The sequence below is a fragment of the Mirounga angustirostris genome, unplaced genomic scaffold (genome assembly GCF_029215605.1).
Source record: "Mirounga angustirostris isolate CCGP_5_RB_7025 unplaced genomic scaffold, mMirAng1.0.hap1 SCAF_5, whole genome shotgun sequence".
NCBI lineage: Eukaryota > Metazoa > Chordata > Mammalia > Carnivora > Phocidae > Mirounga > Mirounga angustirostris.
In genome coordinates, this window is record NW_026991713.1 from 114,736,032 (window position 1) to 114,760,828 (window position 24,797).

Here is a 24,797-nt window from a genome sequence, read left to right on the forward strand (position 1 = left end):
TGAATTTAAGGAGTTAAGGGGCAAGGGAGGTTGGGAGGCAAGGGAGGTAGGTAGTAGGAACAGCATGTGTACCAGTTCATATTTGAGAGAGCTACAAGTAGTTTGCTTTTGAAAGTGTCAGATGTAAGGGAGAGTAGTGGAGGAGATGAGAGCTCAGTCAAAAAATGGGTAGACACACACACAAACACATGAAAAAAACCCCCAAAACCAGGCAGACTGCTGCCATTAAACTGTAGATAAACAGTTCAGTGTTTCCCACATTTGAAAACAGAGAAACCATTTTTTTTAAACACTTTTTTTTTTTAAGATTTTTTAATTTATTTGACAGAGTGACCACAAGTAGGGGGAGCATGAGGCAGAGGGGAGTGGGGAGCCCGGTATAGGGCTCGATCCCAGGGCCCTGGGATCATGACCTTAGCCGAAGGCCGACGCTTAACGACTGAGCCACCCAGGCGCCCTAAGAAACCATGTTTTAAATTTAACACTGATAAGGTGAAATTGTGCTTTTGCTGTGTCCTGACAGGTATTCTGTTGCTTTGTCTAGACACATTTGGCATAATCAACAGATACCAATGAATAAGTGGGTAAATGCAAGAGAATTGATTTATAGGTCTAAATAAATCGTTTTTGTATGAACTAAGTGTCATGACTCAGGACTGCTTGCATTAGTGGATTTATTATTAGTGTTTATTAGTATCTTGTGGAACGTAAAGCCACTTACTTCCAATTCACTTGTGCATTTCTTCCACTCATCCTTATTCCTCACTTCTGCCCACCCAAAACACACACACACACACACACACGAAGAAAGGAGGAAACGCAGCATGGTACTATCTATATGAAAATCCTTCTACTGTCTGGGTTTTTGTTTTACTTTGGTTTTGAGTGAAGAGGTGAGATGGTTTAAGGTGAGAGAAAGAGTAAATAATATATTTATATCACTGAGAAGAATTGCAATAAAACATTCCTTTTACAGTCAGACAGAAGTCCTAGAAAATTTGCTTCCACCAAGATGTTTTGACTTCATGAATACTGTAAATCATATAATGATCTTGTCTCTTTATCTTGTGGTTTCATAGAGATCAGAGCCAAACTTATGGCTCCAATTTATTGACTAGGACTGTGTGGTCTCTGTGGTCTCTGTAGTAATGTCCTGGCTCTATCTTTATGTTAATGGTTACCCTGACTTTTATCTTGTATATTTTGCTGTTTTGTACACATTTTTTATACTGATGTAGTAATAGCTAATGGCCTTAACCCCAGACCAATGAAATTATAATCTTTCTTTTAAGGGGAAATGAGGATTAGATCAAGTCCAGGCCTCTGGATTTTTTTTAAAAAGCTCACCAGGAGGTGTTGATATCCTCTCAGGGTTGAGAATCACTTGTTCTAGAGCAGGATGTTTTCAGCAAAGGGCTGGGGATAGTAATTATTTTAGGCTTTGTAGGCCATATGATCTGTCATAACTACTCAACTCTCCCTTTGGAGTACGAAAGCCACAGATGTTATGTAAATTAGTAGGTGTGACTGTGTTCTAATAAAACTTTGTTTTCTTTCTTTCTTTCTTTTTTTTTTTTTAAAGATTTTATTTATTTATTTGAGACAGAGAGCATGAGAGGGAGGAGGGTCAGAGGGAGAAGCAGACTCCCCGCCGAGCAGGGAGCCCGATGCGGGACTCGATCCAGGGACTCCAGGATCACGACCTGAGCTGAAGGCAGTCGCTTAACCAACTGAGCCACCCAGGCGCCCAAAACTTTGTTTTCAAAAACAGGAGCAAGTGTTTAGCCCGAGGATCATAGTTTGTAGAGCCCTGTTCTACAGCCTGAACTTTAGTGACTGTGCTATACTGTTGTTAGACCAAAACTGTGTTTGAGCTAACATATTGAGATTAATGGATTTCTTCCTTTTTCTTAAATAGACTTTTATTTATTTATTTTTTTAAAAGATTTTATTTCTTTATTTGACAGAGAGCACAAGCAGGGGGAGAGGCAGAGGCAGAGGGAGAAGCAGACTCCCTGCTGAGCAGGGAGCCCAACAATGGGGCTCGATCCCAGGACCCTGGAATCATGACCCGAGCCGAAGGCAGCCGCTTAACCGACTGAGCCACCCAGGCGCCCCTATTTTGTTTTTTTAAAGATTTGTTTTGTTTTGTTTTTTAAAAAGATTTTACTTATTTGAGAGCGAGCGAGAGAAAGAGATAGAGAACACAAGCATGGGGAGCTGCAGAGGGAGACGGAGAAGGAAGCTCCCTTCTGGGCAGGGAGCTTGATGTGATGCGGAGCTTGATCCCAGGACTCTGGGATCATGACCCGAGCCGAAGGCAGATGCTTAATTAAGCCACCCAGGCACCCGTTTTTAATTTTTAAAATTTTTAAATTTTTTAAAAAAGATTTTATTTATTTATTTGACAGAGCGCGTGCAAGAGAGGGAACACAAGCGGGGGAGGGGTAGAGGGAGAAGCAGACTCCCCGCTGAGCAGGGAACCCAATGCAGGGCTCGATCTGAGGACTCGATCCCAGAACTCTGGGATCATGACCTGACCGAAGGCAGATGCTTAACAACTGAGCCATCCAGGCGCCCCCTTTTTTAAGTAGACTTTTAAGAGTAGTTTTAATTTCACAGCAAAACCGAGTGGAAGGTACGGAGATTTCCCATATACTCTCTATCCCTACACATGCATGACCTCCCACAGTATCAACATCCCCCACTGGGGTAGTTTATTTGTTATAGTTGATGAACCTACATTGACTCATCATTATCACCCAGAGTGTATAGTTTACTAGTTTCCATAGTTTAGGGTTAACTTTTGTCATTGTACTCTCTGGGTTTTGACATGTGTAATGACAGCTATACACCATTATAGTTTCATACACAGTAGTTCTGCTGCCCTAAAAATCCTCTGTGCTTCACCTATTCATTCCTCCCTTCTAATCCCAGGCAATCAGTGATCTTTTTACTGTCTCCATTAGTCTGCTTTTTCAAGAATATCATATAGTAATTGGAATCATACATTATATGCCCTTTTCAGATTGGCTTTTTTCATGTAGTAATACTCATTTACGGTTTCTCCATGTCCTTTCCTATCTCGATAGTTCATTTGTTTTAAGCTCTGAATAATATTCCATTGTTTGGATGTACTACAATTTATCTGTTCAGCCTACTGAAGGACATCTTCGTTCCTTCCAGGTTTTGCAATTACGAGTAAAAGTTGCTATAAACATTTTTATGCAAGTTTTTATTTATACATAGTTTGGAAACCCAAAGTGGCTGTACCGTTTTGCATTCTCATCATGGATGAATGAAAGTTCTGCTTGCTCCATATCCTTATCAGCATTTGGTGTTGTCATTGTTCTGGATTTTGGCCATTTTAATAGGTATATGTGATAACTTGTTTTATTTATTTTATTTTTTATTATTTTTTTAAGGATTTTATTTGAGAGCGAGAGAGAGTGTGAGAGAGCATGAGCTGGGGGAGAGGCAGAGGGAGAGGGAGAAGCAGGCTCTGAGCAGGGAGCCCGATGTGGGGCTCAATCCCAAGACCCTGGGATCATGACCTAAGCCGAAGGCAGACGCTTAACTGACAGAGCCACCCAGGAGCCCCTATGATAACTTGTTTTAAATTGCATTCCCTGATGACATATGATGTGGAGCATATTTTCATATGCTTATTTTCTGTGTATCTTGTTTGATGAGGTGTCTGTAAGGTCTTTGGCCCCTTTTTTTTTTTTTTTGAGAGAACAACTCCTAATTATCTTTTATACAAAAAGGGCATATTTAGCAAAAGACACTGAAAAAAGAGTCACTATGGCCCAGGAGACAAGGCAGGGAGGTGACAGGCCTTTGGAGGCCCTGCTAGGGGAGGAGTCTGGGAAAAGTGGTGAAAAGTCCTGGGTAAATGCTGAGTGTGGGGGTCACAGAAAGGAGCAAGCTCCAGTTGGATCAACACTGTTGGCAGGTCATGGGTGGGACTCACAGCGACCTCGCTACTAACTCTCGAAAGAGTCCCAGTCAGTGCTGTTGACTGAAGTGAGAGCCCCCCTGGTTCCTGGAGGGCACCCACCAAGGGACACAGGACAGGAAGCCCAGGTTGGGAAGTGCATCTCGGGGTGAAGGCCAGGGAGAAACAGGTGCTCTGCAGTGGCCAGGAAAAGTCCAGACTCTGTGGCGGAGTTGAGTTCTGTTACGTGCGGGCGTTCCACTCTGTCTCTGCTAGGCACTCTCTGACTAGGGCCCGGGCATGGATGATGCCTCTCTTCAGGCTCTTCATGGCGCTCTTGCTGCCAGCATAGGTAGGCTGGATCTCTTTGCCCATCTCCTCTATGACTGACAGCAGGTCCGTGTAGGTGCTCTGGGAGCCCTGGGCTCCGGGTGGCTTCACTGCCTGCACATAGCCCATGGAGGGCGGTCCAAAGTCGTTAAACAGGGGTCTGAAAGGGGCAGTGGCTCCTGGCACCGAGCCAAATGACGATGGAACACTTCCGGCTGTTGGTACTGGGGTGCTAGGCCCAGGGGTGCTGGAGCCGGGGGTGCTGTTAGGGGCGGGGGCGATGGGTTTGTAGGACATCCCCAACTCTTGGGTGCGGCGGACGCCGGCCCTCTTTGGCCCATTTTTAATTGGATTGTTTGTTTTCTTATTGTTGAGTTTTAAGAGCTCTTTATATTTTTTTGGATAATAATCTTTATCAGGTATGCTTTGCAAATATTTTCTCCCATTCTGTGTCTTGTCTTTTCATTTGCTTGATGGTGTCTTTGCAGGGCAGAAATTTTTAATTAAATTTCTTTTTAGAAATTTTTAATTTTAATGAAGTCCAATTTATTAAGTCTTTGATGGATTATGTCTTTAATATATCTAAAAACCCAAGGTCACCTAAATTTTCTTTTTTGTTACCTTCTGGGAGTTCCATAGTTTTGGGTTTTACATTTAAGTAGGTCTGTAGTAAATTTTAAGTTAATTGTTGTGAAGGATGTAAGGTCTTTGTTTAGATTCTTTTTTTTTTTGCACATGGATGTCTATGTGTTCTAGTACCATTTGTTGAAAAGATTTTTCTTGCTCCATTGTATTGCTTTTGCTCCCTTGTCAAAGATCAATTGCGTTTATTTATGTGGGCCTATTTCTGGATTCTCTATTCTGTTCTTTTGATCTATATTTCTGTTCTTTTGCCAGTATCACACTGACTTGATTACTGTAGCTTTATGGTGAGTCTTGAAGTTGGGTAGGGTCAGTTCTCCAACTTTGTTCTCAAAATTGTGTGTTGGCTATTCTAGCTCTTTTGTCTCCCCATATAAATTTTACTTATTTATTAGCTTTTTTCCAGGTACACTGAGATATAATTGATATGCAACCTTGTGTAAATTTAAGGTGTACAACCTGTTGATTTGGTACCCCTATACATTACAGAATGATTACCATAATAGGGTTAGTTAACACCTCCATCACCTCACATAATTACCACTTTGTTTTGTGGTAAGAGCCTTTAAGATCCACTCTCAGCAACCTTTCAGATATATGATACAGTATTATTAACACTGTTGTTAACCATGCTGTACATTAGATTTCCCCAGAACTTGTTCATCTCATAACTGGAAGTTTGTACCCTTTACCCACATCTCCCCATTCCTCCCACCCCCACCCTTGGCAACCACTGTAAACTGTTTCTATGAGTTCGGCTTTTTTTTGATTCACATATAAGTTGGTACTGTATAGTTTTTTATTGTATACCCATGCCCTCAAGGTCCATCCTTTGTTGTCGCAAATGGCAGGATTTCCCATTTCTCATGGCTGAATATAGTTCTTTGTGTGTGTTTGTATATACCACATCTTTATCCATTCATCTGTAGATGGGACACTTCAGTTTGTTTCCATATCTTGGCTGTTATGAATAATGTTATGTGAACATTCTTCTATGTTACCTACTAGGAGTTTTAAGATATCTCTCCAAGTGGAGAGTGCAGATACCTCTCCAAGATTCTGATTTCATTTCATTTGGATATATACCTAGAGATGGGATTTCTGGTTCATATAGTAGTTCTATTTTTATTTTTATTTTTCAGGAACCTTCATACTATTTTCCATAGTGACTGCACCAGTTTACACACACCAATTGGCCACATGCCAGAAGGTTTCCCTTTCCTCCACATCCTCACCAGCACTTGTTATGTCTTACCGTTTGTTTTTATTCTTTTTTTTATTTTTTTTTATTTTTTTTTAAGATTTTATTTATTTATTTGACAGAGAAAGACACAGCGAGAGAGGGAACACAAACGAGGAGTGGGAGAGGGAGAAGCAGACTCCCTGCTGAGCAGGGAGCCCGATGGCAGGACTCGATCCCGGGACTCCAGGATCATGACCTGAGCCGAAGGCAGTCGCTTAACCAACTGAGCCACCCAGGCGCCCTGTTTTTATTCTTTTAAAGTAGGCTCAATGCCCAGTGTGGAGCCCAGCGTGGGGCTTGAACTCACAACCCTGAGATCAAGAACTGAGCTGAGATCAAGAGTCCGACATTTAACTGACTGAACCACCCAGGCATCCCATGTCTTATCTTTTTGATGATAGCCATTCTAATAGGTGTGAAGTGATTATGGTTTTGATTTGCACTTTTTTAAGGTATTTTCCTGCCTTCTTTTTTTTCTTTTTTAAAAAAATTTTAATTTATTTAAAATAATCTCTACACCCAGTGTGGGGCTTGAACTCATGACCCTGAGATCAGGAGCCTCATGCTCTACTCACTGAGCCAGCCAGGCACCCCTGATTTGCCTTGTTCTGGTGATTAGTGATGTTGAGCATCTTTTCATGTACTTGTTGGCCATTTGTATGTCTTCGTTGGAAAACTCTTCAGGTTTTCTGCCTTATTTGTTTATTTGCTTGCATGCTTGCTTGCTGTTGAGTTGTAGGAATTCCATACACACACACACACACACACACACACACACACACACACACACACACACACACACACACACACACACACACACACACACACACACACCTTTCGATATTAACTCATTTCCTGATAGGTGGTTTGCAAATACTTTCTCCTATTCGTAGGTTGCCTTATCATTCTGTTGATTTTTTTTTGTGTGGTTTTTTTTTGTTGTTGTTGATGATGTTTTTTTGCTTTGCTGTAGCTTTTTAGTTTGATGTAATTCCACTTAATTTATTTTTGCTTTTGTGGCTGGTGCTTTTGGTGTCCTATTCAAAAAAGTCATTGTCAGGATTAATGTCAGGGAGCTTTTTCCCTGTGTTTTCCCTATGTTTTTTCTATGGTTTCAGGTCTTATGTTTAAGTCTTTAAGCCTTTTTGAGTAATTTCTTTAATTAACATACAATGTATTATTAGTTTCAGAAGTACAGGTCTGTGATTCATCAGCCTTATATAATACCCAGTGCTCATTACATCACATGCCCTCCTTAATGTCCATCACCCAGTTACCTCATCCCTCCATCCCCCACCCCTCCAGCAACCCTTAGTTTGTTTCCTATGCTTAACAGTCTCTTATGGTTTATCCTTCTGTGCTTTCATCTTGTTTTATTTTTTTCCTCTCTTCCCCTATGATCCTCTGTTTTTCTTAAATTCCACGTGTCAGTGAGATTATATACTTTGTCTTTTTCTGATTGACTTATTTCGCTTAGTGTAATACGCTCTAATTCCATCCACATTGTTGCAAACTTTTTGAGTTAATTTTTGTGAATGGTATAAGATAGGGGTTTAATTTCATTCTTTTGCATGTGAATATCCAGTTTTCCAAACACCATTTATTGAAGAGATTATTCTTTCTCCACTGAGTGTTCTTTTTTTTTAAATTTTTTTTATTTTTTAAAGATTTTATTTATTTATTTGACAGAGAGAGAGACAGTGAGAGAGGGAACACAAGCAGGGGGAGTGGGAGAGGGAGAAGCAGGCTTCCCACCGAGCAGGGAGCCCGATGCGGGGCTCGATCCCAGGACCCTGAGATCATGACCTGAGCCAAAGGCAGTCGCTTAACCAACTGAGCCACCCAGGCGCCCCTCCACTGAGTGTTCTTGACTCCCTTGTCAAATGTTACCAGACCATATATGTGAGGGTTTATTTCTGGGCTCTCAGTTCTGTTCCACTGGTCTGTGTGTCTGTTTTTATTCCAGTGCCATACTTTTTGGATTAATACAGCTTTATGATACCGTTTAAAATCAGAAAGTGTGATGCCTCCACCTTTGTTCTTTTTTCCTTAGGCTTCCTTTGGCTATTTGGGATATATTGTGGTTCTGTATAAAATTTAGGATTGTTTTTTCTTTCTGTGAAAAATGCCACTGAAATTTTGATGGGGATTGCATTGGCTTTATAGATGGCTTTAGGCAGTATGGGTATTTAACAATATTCTTCCCCTCCATGAACATGGGATATTTTTCCATTTATTTGTGTGTTCAGTTACTTTCATCAAAGTCTTATAGTTTTCACAGTACAGATCTTTCACCTCCTTGGTTAAGTTTTTTCTGTGTATTTTATTGTTTTTGATGTTACTATATAAAATTAATACAATTATAGTACAAAAAGTTGTATTTTATTGTTTGTGATATATTGCTTTGTATGCTCTTAGATTTTTTTTTTTTTTTTTTTTTTATTTGATACAGAGAGCATGAGAGGGAGGAGGGTCAGAGGGAGAAGCAGACTCCCTGCTGAGCAGGGAGCCCGATGCGGGACTCGATCCCGGGACTCCAGGATCATGACCTGAGCCGAAGGCAGTCGCTCAACCAACTGAGCCACCCAGGCGCCCGCTTTGTATGCTCTTGATGAAAAAGAATTAAAAAATTCTTTTTTAAATTTAATTAAAGAATTTTTAAATTCTTTTTCATGTATTTCATTATTAGTGTATTGAAATGCAGTTGATTTCTGTGTGCCAATTTTGTATCCTGCAAATTTACTGAGTTCTCTTATTCTAGTATTTTTTTTTTTTTAATGCGAGAAGCTTTTTTTTTTTTTTTTTTTTTGAGAGAGAGAATGAGAGACAGAGAGCATGAGAGGGAAGAGGGCAGAGGAAGAAGCAGACCCCCTACTGAGCAGGGAGCCCTATGCGGAACTCGATCCCGGGACTCCAGGATCATGACCTGAGCCGAAGGCAGTCGCTTAACCAACTGAGCCACCCAGGCGCCCTATTCTAGTATTTTTTGATGGAGTCTTTAGAATATTGTATAGAGAAGGTCATAGCATCTGCAAACAGACTGTTACTGCTTCCTTTCTGATTTGGATGCTTTTTACTGTGTAATTGCTCTGGCCAGAACTTCCAGTAGAATAGAGGTAATGAAAGTGGGCACCCTTACCTTGTTGCTGATAAAAGTTTTTAATCTTTTACCCTAGAATATGTTGTTAGCAGTGTGCTTGTCATATATGACTTTCATTATGTTGATGAGCATTGTTTCTATAACCAATTTGTTGAGGGTTTTAATTTTGAAAGGATGTTGAATTTGGTCAAACGCTTTTTCGGCATCTATTGAGATGATTATACGATTTAATTTTTCATTCTCTTAACGTATATAACACATACTGATTTGCATATGTTGAAACATCCTTGCATTTCAGGGATAGATCCCTTCTGGTCATGTTTATGATCTTTTTAATGTGCTGTTGAATTCAATTTACTAATACTTGTTGAGAATTTTTACATGTATATCATCAGGGATATGGGCCTGTAGTTTTCTTATAGTGTCCTTATCTAGCTTTGATGTCAGGGTAATTTTGGCCTTATAAAATGAGTTTGGGAGTGTTCTCTTCAGTTTTTAGAAGAGTCTGAAAAAGATTGGTGTTAATTCTTTAAGTATTTGGTAGAATTCACCAGGGAAACCATCTGGTAATGGGTTTTGTTTGTTGGGAAATTAAAAAAAATATATTATTTTGTTTATTTGAGAGAGAGTGCATGCGCGTGAGTGGGGGGAGCGGCAGAGGGAGAGGGACAAGCAGATTTCACGCTGAGCATGGAGGCCAATGTGGGGCCAGTCCCACTACCCTGAGACCACGATCTGAGTCAAAACCAAGAGTTGGTCGCTCAACTGACTGAGCTACCCAGGCGCCCCTGTTGGGAGATTTTTGATTACTGATTCCATATCTTTATTTGTCATTAGTCTGTTCAGATTTTCTATTTCTTCTGATTCGGTCTTGGTAGGTTGTGTGTTTATACAGATTTATTCATTTCTTCTAGTTTATCCAATTTGTTGGTGTATTAATTGTCCATTGGAGCCTTTTTTGATTCTTTATGTTTCTTTGGTTTGTGTTACAAGATTTTCTTTCATTTCTGATTTTGAGTTTTTCTTTTCCTCTTTCTTTTTTTTAAGATTTTATTTATTTATTTGACAGAGAGAGAGAACACAAGCAGGGGGAGCGGCAGGCAGAGGGAGAGGGAGAAGCAGACTCCCCACGGAGCAGGGAGCCCGATGCAGGGTTTGATCCCAGGACTCTGGGATCATGACCTGAGCTGAAGGCAGACGCTTAACCGACTGAGCCACCCAGGCACCCCATCTTTCTTTCTTTCTTTTTAAGTGTTGCTAAAATATTGTCAATTTAGTTTTTCTCTTTGAAAAACCAGGTCTTAGTTCCTTTTCCTAGTTCCTTGAGGTGTAAAGTTAGGTTTATCTGAGGTCTTTTTCTTAATGTAGACTTTATTGCTATAAACTTATCTCTTAGAACTGCTTTTGCTGCATCTTGTTTCAGTAAGTTGTGTTTACATTTTTCATTTGTTTCAAGATATTTTTTAATTTCCCATTTGATTTCTTCTTTGGACCATTGGTTGTTCAGGTGTATGTTTAATTTTTATGTATTTGTGTGGTTTTCCAGTTCTCTTGTTATTGATGTCTAATATCATACCACTGTGGTCAGAAAAGATTCTTGGTATGATTTTAGTCTTCTTAAATTTGCTAAGTCTTGTTTTGTGAGCTAACATAGGATCTGTGGAGAATGATTTATGTATGCATGAAAGGAATGTGAATTCTGCTGCTATTGGATAGAATATACTTACCTTTACCAGTATGTTTTATTAATTTCATGTTACTTATTAGCATCTTTTTATTTTAGCTTGAAGAAATTCTTTCAGCATTTCTTGTAAGACAGGTATAGTGGTACTGAACTCCTTAAACTTTTGTTTGTCTGGAAAAGTCTTTATGTCTCCTTCATTTCTGAACGATAATTTTTGCTTGATAAAATATTCTTGATTGGCTGTATTTTCTTTCAGCACTTTGAATATATCAACCCACTCTGTCCTGACCGGTAAGGTGTCTGATGAGAATTTTGTTGATAGCCTTATGGGGATTCCTTTCTAGGTGACAAATTTCCTTTCTCTTGGTGCTTTTAAGATTCTCTGTCTTTGGTTTTTGACAGTTCCATTATAATGTGATTAGAGAAGATCTACTTGAGTTGATTTGTTTGGGGACCTGTAATCTTCATGAACTTGAATGTCCAAATCTCTATTCTGATTTGGGAAGTCTCTGCTATTAATTCTTTAAGTTTTCTCGCCCTCCTAATTAGGCCATCTCTTCTCTGTAGTACTCCAGTAGTTCACAGATTGTTTCTTTTTATGCTATCCCAAAGTCATGTAGGCTTTTTTCACTTTGTTTTCATTTTCTTTGTTCTCCAGTGACTGGATAATTTCAATATTCCTGTCTTCTACTTTACAGATTCTTACTTCTTATTGATCCATGCTGCTGTTGATGGTCTCTGTTGCATTTTCTCTTTCTTTTTTTTTTTTTTTTTAAAGATTTTATTTATTTATTTGACAGAGAAAGACACAGCGAGAGAGGGAACACAAACGGGGAGTGGGAGAGGGAGAAGCAGACTCCCTGCCGAGCAGGGAGCCCGATGCGGGACTCGATCCAGGGACTCCAGGATCATGACCTGAGCCGAAGGCAGTTGCTTAACCAACTGAGCCACCCAGGCGCCCAGCATTTTCTCTTTCATTGTATTCTTTCACTTTAGAGTTTCTTTGTTATGATTTTGGTCTCTTTGTTAAATATCTCATTTTGTGTATTGTTTTTGCTGATTTTTTAAAATTTATCTGTTTTCTTGTAGCTCATTGAGCTTCCTGAAAGAGCTATTTTGAATTCTTCATCAAGTAAATTGTGGAACTTCATGTCTTTGGGGTTGTTTACTGGAAAATTATTGTGAGCCTTTGATGGTGTCATTTTTCCTTGAATTTTCATGTTCCTTGAATTCTTGTGTTGCTGTCTTCACATTTCAAGTATTGGTCACCTCCTCCAGTCTTTACTGGTTGACTTCAGGAGAGAACTATCTTCTCTTAGCTCTGCTAGGGATTCTGAGGCCTTCACAGATCTTCCATGGCTATGCCTGCTCCAAATTTCTTGCTTCTCTGTGGCAGTATTCTTAAGCTTCCGTGTTCTTTTTTGATTCTACAAAGTGCCAGGCTAGGTGCTGAAGGCCTACTTTTGGCTTTCCCATAGGTGGTGCTTACATGCTCAACTTAATGATGCTTCCCAGGCTTGCAGATTTGGGCTGGCTTTCCATGTGTGCTTTTTGCATTTTTTGCAAAAGCTCACTTTCACCACTGTCGGGTGTGTTGACAGGGAGCCAGTGATGAGGTGGGGGTGTGTGGGGGTTAGGCATGTGGGGCACCAGTAGTGCCTGTAGGCCAGTTTGGGGAGGATCTACAGGCAAGGTGTTTCCAGCAGCTCATGGTTGGGCCTTCTCTTCTGAGTCTGGCTCCTGTTCTCCCAGTTGCTCACTGCCCCCTAGTCATGCAGCTCATGACTTAGTATTTTGGGTGGGGCAAGAAAGAAATGGGCTTCTTTGGCAGTGTGTCACACATCCGGAGAAATCAGGCACTCCCTCACACACTCTCAGTTTACTTCAGAAGAGAAATCATTGGCAGAGAAGGGCTCTTTTGGCACTGAGCTGTTTTGGAGCTTTCTTGGAGGAGGGGTAATGTGGATAAAGTCACACTATTCCTTTTATCCTTTCCAAAGCATCTTATCTCAGATTTCTTTTTTTTCCCCAATAATGTGCAGGAGCTTTTCCACTGGACTCCTGGACTTCCCAAAGGTTTTCTCATCTGTGGGTGATTGTTTAAATTAGTGTTCTCCAGGGGCTCCTGGACTGGGGCTGTGAGGAGCTGAAGCTGGTTCATGGGCCACCTCAGCATCCACATCCAGGACCAATGTCTGTATGTCTGTTACCTGATGCATGGGTGGGTGAGAGTCCTCCTAGATCCCTTGGCATATGGTACTAGTGTCTGAACCAAAGGTAATTGGGGCTGGAGCTGAGTCAGTCCTCTGGAGCTGATTCTGAGTCTGTAGTCAAGACCATAGTTAAGTCAGCTGCCTGGGTGCTGGCCTCTCTTAGAACAGCTCTCCTCAATCTTGGACTGCACTGGGTTTCACAGTCTCTTCTCTGGATCTTATAACTCTTACAAAGGCACTTTTGTCTGTAGATGGATGCCAGATTTTTGTGGCTGAAGGTGGTTATGATGGGGGATATCTTTTTTGGCTATCCTTTTTTTTTTTTTTTAAAGATTTTATCCATTCACTTGAGAGAGAGAGACAGAGAGAGCACAAGCAGCGGGGAGAGGCAGAGGGAGAGAGAGAAGCAGGCTCTCCACCGAGCTGGGAGCCTGATGTGGCACTCGATCCCAGGACCTGGAGATCATGATCTGAGTTGCAGGCAGACGCCCGACCATCTGAGCCACCCAGGCACCCCTTTTTTGGCTATCTTGCTGATACCACCTTTCCATGTAAACTTTAGAATCTGTCAGTATTCATAAAATAACTTGCTAAGATTTTGATTGGGATTGCATTGAATAGATCAAGTTGGGAATAAGTGACATCTTGACAGTATTGAGTCTTCCTCTTCATGATCATGAAATATCTCTCCATTTATTTAGTTCTTTGATTTCTTACATAAGAGTTTTATAGTTTTCCTTATATAGATCATGTACATATTTTGTTAGGTAGTTTCTTTTTTCATTTTTTTAAAAAAGATTTTGTTTATTTATTTGAGAGAGAGACAGAGCATGAGCCCGGTGGGGGGTAGGCAGAGGGGGAGAGGGAGAGAGACAAGCAGACTCCCTCCTGAGCAGGGAGCCTGACATAGGACTCTGTCCCAGGACCCTGAGATTATGACCTGAGCTGAAGTCAGACCCTTAACTGACTGAGCCACCCAGGCGCCCTGGTAGCTTTCTTTTTTTTTTTTTTTTTAAAGATTTTATTTATTTATTTGACAGAGAGAGACACAGCGAGAGAGGGAACACAAGCAGGGGGAGTGGGAGAGGGAGAAGCAGGCTTCCCGCGGAGCAGGGAGCCCGATTTGGGGCTCGATCCCAGGACCCTGGGATCATGACCTGAGCCGAAGGCAGACGCTTAACGACTGAGCCACCCAGGCGCCCCGGTAGCTTTCTTTTTAATGCTACTGTATCTCCTTAGTTGGCATTTAGATTTCTTTTTTAAAAAAATTTTAAAAAACATTATTTATTTGAAAGAAAGAACATGAGCAGGGGCAAAGGGAGAGGGAGAAGCAGGCTCCCCACTGAACAGGGAGCCCGATGCAGGGCTCTATCCCAGGACCTTGGGATCATGACCTGAACCAAAGGCAGATGCTTAACCGACTGAACCACCCAGGCACCCTTGGCATTTAGATTTCTAACTGGTTAAATTATTTGGTTTGGATTCAGTATCTGGTAATTTATTAATAAAGTATTTCTTCCTCTTTTGTGTCTTTCTATTTTATAACTGATGTGTGTGTTCATATCTCAGATTTTTTGGACTAGCTACACAAATGATTCTACATCTCTTTTTGGCATGGCTGTAACTTAAAAATTCAGTTGATTTCAGTAAAGGTTTATTAATTGAGTCTTATACTTTTATAATTCTCCTACCTTTAAAAAATTTTTTTTTATTATGTTAATCACCATACGTTACATCATTAGTTTTTGATGTAGTGTTCCATGATTCATTATTTGCATATAACACCCAGTGCTCCATGCAGAACGTGCCCTCTTTAATACCCATCACCAGGCTAACCCATCCTCCCACCTCCCTCCCCTCTAGAACCCTCAGTTTGTTTTTCAGAGTCCATTGTCTCTCATGGTTCATCTCCCCCTCCTATTTCCCCCCCTTCATTCTTCCCCTCCTGCTGTCATCATCATCTTCTTCTTCTTCTTTTTTTTTTTTTTTAACATATAACGTATTATTTGTTTCAGAGGTACAGATCTGTGATTCAACAGTCTTGCACAGTTCACAGCGCTCGCCATAGCACATACCCTCCCCAATGTCTATCACCCAGCCACCCCATCCCTCCCACCTCCCACCACTCCAGCAACCCTCAGTTTGTTTCCTGAGATTAGGGTAAATATAATTTGTCAGATAGTGTCATACTGGTCCTGATTTTTGGTTTGAAAAATGTGGTTAATGAATCACTAGGATGGAGACGTCTAAGACTGATTTGTGAGACTGTTGTAAGCTGGTGTAAGTGAGGAAATACGCAGTCAATGGTAGGACAAGGTACTTTTGTTGGTATTTATAGAACCTTTTTTTTTTTTCTCTTTAAAAGCAGAAGTACTTTGTTGTTCTCAAGTCAGTTAATTAAGGGTGGTAACTGATTGTGACAGTATTAACTACCACCTTACCTAATAGTTTACAAAGTGATGCATTATGGTCCTTAAGTAATTTCCTAATGGAGTCACATTTATTTGAGGATAAATTGAAGATGTGAATTTGTTACTTTAGTGAGGAATAACTTAGAAAAGTGTTAAATGTTTAATTTTTGTTTCTCTCATTTATAGAGCCTCTATTCAGAGCATTAATTGTTTTGTAGATCAAAAACATTCTCAGCTGCCCTGAGAAAGTCAGCTTTCTCTATTCTCTTCCCTTCCAGTTAATTAGAATTCATTTGGTATACAAATTAGTTAATGATGACTTGGGGTGATTAATCTTAGAGGAACAACTTTAGTAGTTTCACTCTGACACATTGGAATTGTATTTTGTTCTGTCTTAGAATTATAGACTGGGAGTCAGTGTGGTATAGTGGAAGACCATGGCCTTTGGAGAGACATAGTGGTTCTGTTTCCCTAGCAGTGGTACTTTGGGCAAATTACTTAACTTCACCAAATTTCTTTTTCCTCATTGTAAGTTATTCTAAATGGGATATTTAACATAAAGATAGATGCCTTTCTTGTGTGTGGTACAGAGTACATATTACAACAGAATTCCTCTCTCCATTCTTGTCTTCTCTGTGTTTTCCCAGTCCACTTTATAAAACTGCACCTGAAGTGTTCTTTCTAAAGCCAAAAACTAGTTTGTGCTTTTTCTTCCTGAAAATCCTTCTGTGGCTCCCTTGTAGCCTCAGGATGAAGTCCAAATTCCTCAAGGGCCCATAGGATTTCTCTAGTCTTGTGGTGTATTTCTCCCTTGTGCTTGCAGACTACTGAGGCTTGCTCACCTCCAGGCTAATGTCCTTGTTCATTACATTTTGCTTTGAACTCTATCTTTTGCTCTTTGCCCTTCTCCTTTCTGACCCCCAAGCTGCATCTGTTGTTAAAAATGTTAGGTGAAATAAAATTTCAGTCCCTTAAGTCCATATGACAAGAGTAAGAGCTGTGTAAAGACCTTTGGATGAAGATGCAGACCCGGGTTCTAGTCCTAGCTCCTCTGTTTACTAGTTAGAGGATACTTGGACAAATTAGTATCTCTGAGCCCTTATCTGTGAAATCGGGATGTCTGCTTAGTTTACTGTGTGAAAATGCTTTGGAAACTAAATGTATAGCTGTTAAAAGTATTACTATCAAGAGTATATTTTGGGGCGCCTGGGTGGCTCAGTTGGTTAAGCGACTGCTTTCGGCTCAGGTCATGATCCTGGAGTCCCGGGATCGAGTCCCGCATCGGGCTCCCTGCTCGGCAGGGAGCCTGCTTCTGCCTCTGACCCTCCCCCCTCTCATGTGCTCTCTCTTTCTCATTCTCTCTGTCTCAAATAAATAAATAAAATCTTTAAAAAAAAAAAAAGTATATTTTGGGTGGCTCAGTCGTTAAGCGTCTGCCTTCGGCTCAGGTCATGATCCCAGGGTCCTGGGATGGAGCCCCGCATCAGGCTCCCTGCTCCGCGGGAAGCCTGCTTCTCCCTCTCCCACTCCCCCTGCTTGTGTTCCTGCTCTCGCTATCTCTCTCTCTGCCAAATAAATAAAATCTTTAAAAAAAAAAAAAGTATATTTTGAATATTAGTAAGATGGCTATATTTCCTAATGTTTGAGGCATTGGATTATGTTCCCCTGCCCCAAATTTATGATGAAACCCCAACCCCCCCTTGTTACTGTATTGGAGAAAGGGTCTTTAAGTAGGTGATTAAGGTTAAATGAGGTATAGGGTGTGGCTCTGATAGAACTGGAGTCCTTATAGAAGAGGAAGCGACACCAGAAATCAATCTCTCTCCATCATGTGAGAACATATTGAAAAGGTGGACCTCTGCAAGCCGGGAAGAGAGCTCTCACCAGAAACAGAATGCTGATCTTGGATTTTTCATCCTCTAAATATGTTAGAAAGTAAGTTTCTATTGTTGAAGCCATTCAACATTTTGTTCTGGCAGCCTGAGCAGACTAAAACAGATTAAAATATAATTGCCTTGTGAGAAGGGCAAACTAGACTGATTTCTCAGATTTTTTTTTAAAAGATTTTATTTATTTGACAGGGAGAGCGCATGAACACACAAGCAGGGGGAGCTGCAGAGGGAGAGGGAGAAGCAGGCTCTCCACTGAGCAGGGAGCCCGATGTTGGTCTTGATCCCAGGACCCTGGGATCATGACCTGTGCTGAAGGCAGATGCTTAACCGACTGAGCCACCTAGGCGCCCCCAGATAACATTTAAAAAAAAAATATACCTCAGACGAGGTATAACCTCTGAATTCTAGCCTATTTCCTCATCCACCTCTATCATTGCTCAATGGGCTCATGAAAAAGATGCCAGGGTGCAGGCATGGAGGTTGTGTGTGCATATGCTAAGCAATACGGACTTCCATTCACCAAGACCAGCCTGGCTGCCACTACTGCTGAGAGAGAGAGAGAAGGAGAAGAGGAGGGCCAGAGGAGAGGCAGTGAGAATCTTAAGTAGACTCCGCGCTGATGCCGTGGTCTATCTTATGACCCTGAGATCATGACTTGAGGCAAAACCAAGAGTCAGATGCTCAGTCTACTACACCACTGAGGTACTCCTCAGATAACCTTTTAATGAGTAAACACAACCAGCTATAAATTAGTGAACTAGTTTAGAAAATGGCCTTGGTAATTTGGGAGTTACCCTAATAGATTTTTTTGTCTGTATGACAAGGAGAATTAGTGTGTTACTTTCAAGTTTAACCAAAACACTTTTTTTGGAATGTACTCTGCCCCTTCCCATATAAAAATTATTAAGGATGTTGGGCGCCTGGGTGTCTCAGTAGTTAAGCGTCTGCCTTCGGCTCAGGTCTTGATCCCAGGATCCTGGGATCAAGCCCCTCATCGGGCTCCCTGCTCGGCGGGAAGCCTGCTTCTCCCTCTCCCACTCCCCCTGCTTGTGTTCCCTCTCTAGCTGTGCCTCTCTCTGTCAAATAAATAAAATCTTTAAAAAAATTATTCAGGATGCATTTGGCTGTAGTTAATAAAAAAGAACTCAGGTGGGGCGCCTGGGTGGCTCAGTCGTTAAGCATCTGCCTTTGGCTTGGGTCATGATCCCAGGGTCTTGGGATAGAGCCCTACATCGGGCTCCCTGTTCCGCAGGAAGCCTGCTTCTCCCTCTCCTTCTCCCCCTGTTTGTGTTCTCTCTTTCGCTGTCTCTCTCTCTGTCAGATAAATAAATAAAATCTTAAAAAAAAAAAGAACTCAGGCTTAAACAATAAGGAACATATATTATTTTATTTATTTTTTTTAAGATTTTTTTTTTTTTTAATTTATTTGAAAGAGAGAGAGACAGCCAGAGAGGGAACACAAGCAGGGGGAGTGGGAGAGGGAGAAGCTGGCTTCCTGCGGAGCAGGGAGCCCGATGTGGGGCTAGATCCCAGGACCCTGGGATCATGACCTGAACCGAATGCAGACGCCTAATGACTGAGCCACCCAGGCGCCCCCATATATTATTTTATATCACAAGAAATTCCAAAGTAGGGTTATCCCAGGGTTGGTTAATTCTTTTTCTTTTTTAAGATTTTATTTGAGAGGGAGAGAGAGTGAGAAACAGCATGAATAGGGAGAGGGTCAGAGGGAGAAGCAGGCCCCCCGCTGAGCCGGGAGCCTGATGTGGGACTCGATCCCAGGACTCCAGGATCATGACCTGAGCCGAAGGTAGTCACTTAACTGACTGAGCCACCCAGGCGTCCTCATGATTGGTTAATTCTTTACCTTTGTATTATCAAGGATTCAAGTTCTTTCTGTTTTCCCTTTTCTGTTTGATGGGGTGGTAGTGAGGAATTATTAGCCTTATTTTTAGTTTCCTGGTGTCTGCAAGCTGGTTGCAGTAAAAATGTTACATATGATTATAGAACATTTGGAAACTCCACAGAAGAATGAAGATGAAAACACAAATCATTTATATAATCCTGCTGTAATTGGAAATAATGCTGATGTATCTCCTCTCAATATCTGGTGAGTTAGTTTGCATAGGTATTTAATTATAGCAAACAAAATTAGGTCACACTATATACACAGGTATGTAATGTGTTTTTTTTCCATTAAGATTATATAAAAATTTTCTTAGTAAAAATAATTTCTTTCTGATTATCAAAGAGATGATCATTGAAAAAATGGGATACAGAAAAAAATATAAAGAATATTAGAAGTCACCCATATCTCATCATCCAGGGATATTTACTAATATATGTATATTTTATTTTTATATTTTATATTTGTACAAATATGTATTATATATATAAAACATACATATTTTAAAGATTTCATTTACTTATTTTATTTTAGAGAGAGTGTGTGTGCAGTGCGAGTGGGCTGAGGGGCAGAGGGAGAGGGAGAGATTCTTATGCAAACTCCATGCTGAGTGCAGAGCCTGTCTAGGGGCTGGATCTCATGACCCTGAGATCATGACCTGCGCCAGAACCAAGAGTTGGAGCCACCCAGGGATCTCTATGCAGATTTCTTTAAAAAACAAAACAAAACAAAAAAAACCCACCAGGTTTTCGGGGTGGCTATGTGGCTCAGTTGGTTAAGTGTCCAACTGCATTGGGCTCCGCACTCAGTGTGGGTCTGCTTGAGATTCTCTCTTCCCCTTTCTCCCTCCCCCTGCTCTCTCTCTCTCTCTCTCACACACACACACACTCTCTCTCTCTCTCTCTCTCAAATAAATAAATAGAATCTTAAAAAAAAATAAAAAGCAGGTACATAGTTATTTTGTAACCTGCTTTTTTACTGAATATACATCTTTTCTTGTGGTTCATACCCCAGCATCTTTGCTTCTTCACTTTCATCCGATACCTGTGGTCTCATAAGGAGTTTCAGTTGACTGAGGAAGAAAACTTAGACCGAGTTTACAGATGATTTTGGATCATATGCTGGTACCACCTGAATATGGATATTTATAGCACTGTAGCCACAATCAGGGGTGACCCGGAAGGGCAGTGGTGAAGGGAAATTCTGATGAGTAGAACTTTGAGCAGTGTACCTACTTATTTATTTTGCCTGGAAAGAGATGGTTAGAGATATAGATCCATTCTGACTCATGGCAGTAGCAGTTCTTGGGCTTATTCGTTACGGACCTGGAAAGAACATAATTGGAAGTACGGGGAATAGATATATAGATATGCTTATGAATGGACATCAGCTAATGTTTGTGTTCATTGTGAATGCCCATCAAAGAGCAACCACAGCAGAGAAGGATCTTAATAATCAAGTGGACGAGGTATAACCTCTGAATTCTAGCCTATTTCCTCATCCACCTCTATCATTGCTCAATGGGCTCATGAAAAAGATGCCAGGGTGCAGGCATGGAGGTTGTGTGTGCATATGCTAAGCAATATGGACTTCTATTCACCAAGACCAGCCTGGCTGCCACTACTGCTGAATGACCACCTTGCTAATAACAGAGTGCTGAAACTGAATCCCTGAGATAGCATCATTCCTCTGGTATTTCATATCACGTTGCCCCCCCCCCCTTTTAAAAGATTTTTATTTATTTATTTATTAGAAATTCTGCGCATGAGCAGTGAAAGGCAGAAGGGGAGGGAGAGGGAGAAAGAATCTGAAGCGGACTCCTCACTGAGTGGGGAGCCCAGTGTGCCGAAAACAGTAAGTCAGATGCTTAACCAACTGAGCCGCCCAGGCGCCCCCATATCACATTGCTTTTGACCAGGCAGCTCATTTTACAGCAAGTAAAAGGTGGCATTGGGCTCATATTCATGGAATTTCTGATTTTACCATGTTCCCCACTACTCTTAAGCAGCTGGTGGCAGTTCCTATGTGGTGCTAGGGTAATGTTCTCTAAGATGTGGTCCAGTCTCTGAATCAGGCACCAGTGTGTGGTGGTATTTCTTCTGTAGCCAACATTCATAGGTTAGGGAATTAAGAGGTTGGCAGGGAGTGAATTCTTCTCACTATTACCCCTAATGGTCTACTAGCAAAATTTTTGCTTCTTTTCTCACAGCTCTGGGATATGCTGGGTTAGAGAGGAATGCTGGGGAATGCAGCATTGGTTCTTTTGAACTGGAAGTTGAGCTTCTGGCCACTTTGGCTTCCTCATGCCAGTGAATTCATAGGCAAAGCAAAAGATTACCATATTGGTTAGGGTGATTGAGTCTGATTCCAAAGTGGAGATTGGGTTGCTGCTACAGTGGTAAAAAGGAATATGTATGGAATGCAGGAGATCATCTGGAGTGCCTCTTAGTACTTCCATGCCCTGTGATAAAAGTTAATGGAATTACTCAAAGAATCGAATACAGGCAAGGCTGCTAATGGCAGTGGTTTGAGTCAGCATACCAGGCAAGGAAAAGTAACCAGATGAGATGATTGCTGAGGGTAAATGGAATATGTGATAGATAGTGGAAAAACATTTTAAATACCAGCTATGACTCATGACCAGTTACAGAATGAAAACTCTAGTATTTATATTTGTTCTGTACCTTAACATTTGTATATATATTAACCAATTATTTTTCTCCTCTCTCCCCAGTTCTCTTATATTTAACTTTAGATGTGTTAATAGTGGGTTAGCCTAATATTTCAGTATTTAAGTTACAGGATATCAAAGGGGAAGTACAACTCAGCCAGCTAGAAAAGGAATGAATATTACTCAAAGAGAAAGTAGACTTTGTATTCTCTTTTGGGGAGATAGAATCGTTTTGGTTGTATGAGGTTGAGTGTATCATGTTAGACTAAAGCATATTTTTGCTATTGTCTTTATTCAGGAGTTAAATATGATGAAAGAGGTTTGTACATATGCCGTATTGACAGAGGGTACTGTGGTGGTTTGTACTATTTCAGTTTACTTAAGTTGAAACTATGTATCTCATAGTTCTGTAGTAGGGTTCCTTCCCTGTATGGTTGTGGGTTAAAATTGGCTAAAAGAGAATTTGCGTAAGCAACATTCATTAACCTCTAAAGGTTTTTGTGGTTAGATGTAGTAAGAGGCACAGAGGTGTTGGTGGGTTCCAGCTTGACCTTGATCTCCTTTACTCTGCATGTAGCTCTTTTTCCTGGTTGCTGACAGTTTGGTCAACAGTGGCATCAGGCCCCTCACTTGATACAAGACCTGCAAAAGCATAGCTTCCCAGATCTCCCCAGGAGCATTTCCTTTGCAGTCCCATTTCTCCAGCTGGGTGTGTTTGGTTTCTCAAATTGACTGATGACTTTCTGATCCTCCCACTTCCCTTGTGGACTATCTCAACTTTCCCAGCTATTTCTGTAATTGTGTAAGGTAAAATTCTGTAATTTCTTATTCTGTTAGTCTTAGTGGCTGTGCTTCCCAGTGTGAATCCTGACTTAATACACTTTACTTGTTGGTAAATATCTATCACTTTTATTGACTACATGGCATTCTAGTATATGAATTTCTTTTATCACCTGTCATTGGTCATTTAGATTTTTTTTTTCTTGTGATTATAAACAAAGGTGGTTGGACATCCTTAAACATACAGTGTTTTTTTTTTCTGTTTGTTTGGTTTTGTTTGTTGGTTTGTTGCACTTGACCTTTTATTTTTTTGGTAAATTCCTAGAAGTGAAGAATATATGCATTTTAAAGAACTGTTATACATGTTGTCTAATTGGACCCTACAGCAGTATGTGAAAGTGCTTGCCCAACATACACTCTTGATCATGATGACTCTTTCAATTGAATTCTTTTTTTTTTTTTTGAAAATTTTATTTATTCATAAGAGACAGAGAGAGAGAGAGGCAGAGGGAGAAGCAGGCTCCCTGCTGAGCAGGGAGCCCAATGTGGGACTCCATCCCAGGACTCTGGGACCATGACTTGAGCCGAAGGCAGATCCTTAATCATCTGAGCCACCCAGGCGCCCTCTTTCAATTGAATTCTTTTTAAAGTTTTTATTTAAATTCCAGTTAATTAACATAAAGTGTAATATTAGTTTCAGGCATACAATATAGTGATTCAGCACTTCCGTACAACACCCAGGGCTCATCACAAGTGCACTTCGTGGGGCACCTGGGTGGTTTAGTCAGTTGAGCATCCTACTTTTGGTTTTGGCTCAGGTTGTGATCTCAGGGTGGTGGGATTGAGCCCTGTGTTGGGTTCCATGCTCAGTGCTGAGTTGGCCTGAAATTCTCTCCCTTTCCCTTTCCTTCCCCCTCTGCCCCTCTTTCCCCTCATGCGTGCTCTCTCTCTAAAATAAATAAAATCTTCAAAAAAAACCCCTAGAAAAACAAGTGTATATCTTAATCCCCATCACCTTTTTAACCCATCCCCCCCCCACCCCTCTCAATGTAATTCTTTTAAGAAGAAAGAAGATCATATGAGAATATAATTAGTTAACCTGGAGTTAATAGGAAGCTAGTGTCTTGGACTAAGTATGAAATATATTCTGTCAGTAATACTTAAATGTGTAACTAATTTTGTGTTTAAATGTAGTTCCTCTTGGGGCGTCTGAGTGGCTCAGGTTAAGCTGCTGCCTTCAGTTCGGGTCATGATCCCAGGGTCCTGGAATCGAGCCCCACGTTGGTCTCCCTTCTCCGCGGGAGCCTGCTTCTCCCTCTCCCCTGCTTGTGCTTTCTCTCTCTCTCTCTCAAATAAATAAATAAAATCTTTTAAAAAAAGTGGTTGCTCTTTTGAAAACTGGGTTCTTATAGGTTTTCCATTGAGCGTGTTTTTTTTTTTTTTAGATTTTATTTATTTGACAGAGAGAGAGAGAGAGCAGGGGGAGTGAGACTTCCCCTAGATTTTGCTGGAAGCTCATTGGCCTGTTCAAAGTTGCTTAAGTGGGAGATGGTAGGAAGAGCTGTGCTAACGCTTACAATAACTGGGTTTCAGCCTGAATTGTTAAGCAAAGAGTTTGTTCTTTTTGCTGGATATTTGCCATAACCTGATAGGGTTTCTTTTTATTTATTTTTCACTTTTCTTGAAATGGGAATTATGTTGGAGAAAATTATATCCTTTCAGTGGGTATTGAGAATATGCAAACCCCAATCTGCATGACTCCATGCTAAATAGGTTTATTTGTCAGTAGTGAGCCAGCATTTGGCCTGTGTGCACTGCCTGCGCGCCCCCCCCCCCCCCCCCATTCTCCACAAAATGATTATGATTCCTCCTGGAAAGTTTCTCAGGTCTCAAACCAACCAAACCTTAGGTTGGCCTTCAGCAAAGTAGATGTTTTGTGTACTTTATGATATATAAAACTCTTCCTGTTACAGGTTTTAAAACTTAAC

At 40.9% G+C, this 24,797-nt stretch overlaps 2 protein-coding genes across 12 annotated transcripts in view; one reads left to right on the forward strand and one right to left on the reverse strand.

The window, feature by feature from the left end:
- The window catches only part of LOC123840380 (abl interactor 1), a 139,039-nt gene that overhangs the window by 24,113 nt on the left and 90,129 nt on the right, over positions 1-24,797 (forward strand). The window lies entirely within an intron of this gene.
- LOC123841809 (cyclin-dependent kinase 2-associated protein 2-like) lies at positions 3,743-4,564 on the reverse strand. Its single transcript, XM_045871310.1, has one exon. The coding sequence runs from the start codon at positions 4,562-4,564 to the stop codon at positions 4,181-4,183; it is 384 nt and encodes a 127-aa protein (XP_045727266.1). The 3' UTR covers positions 3,743-4,180.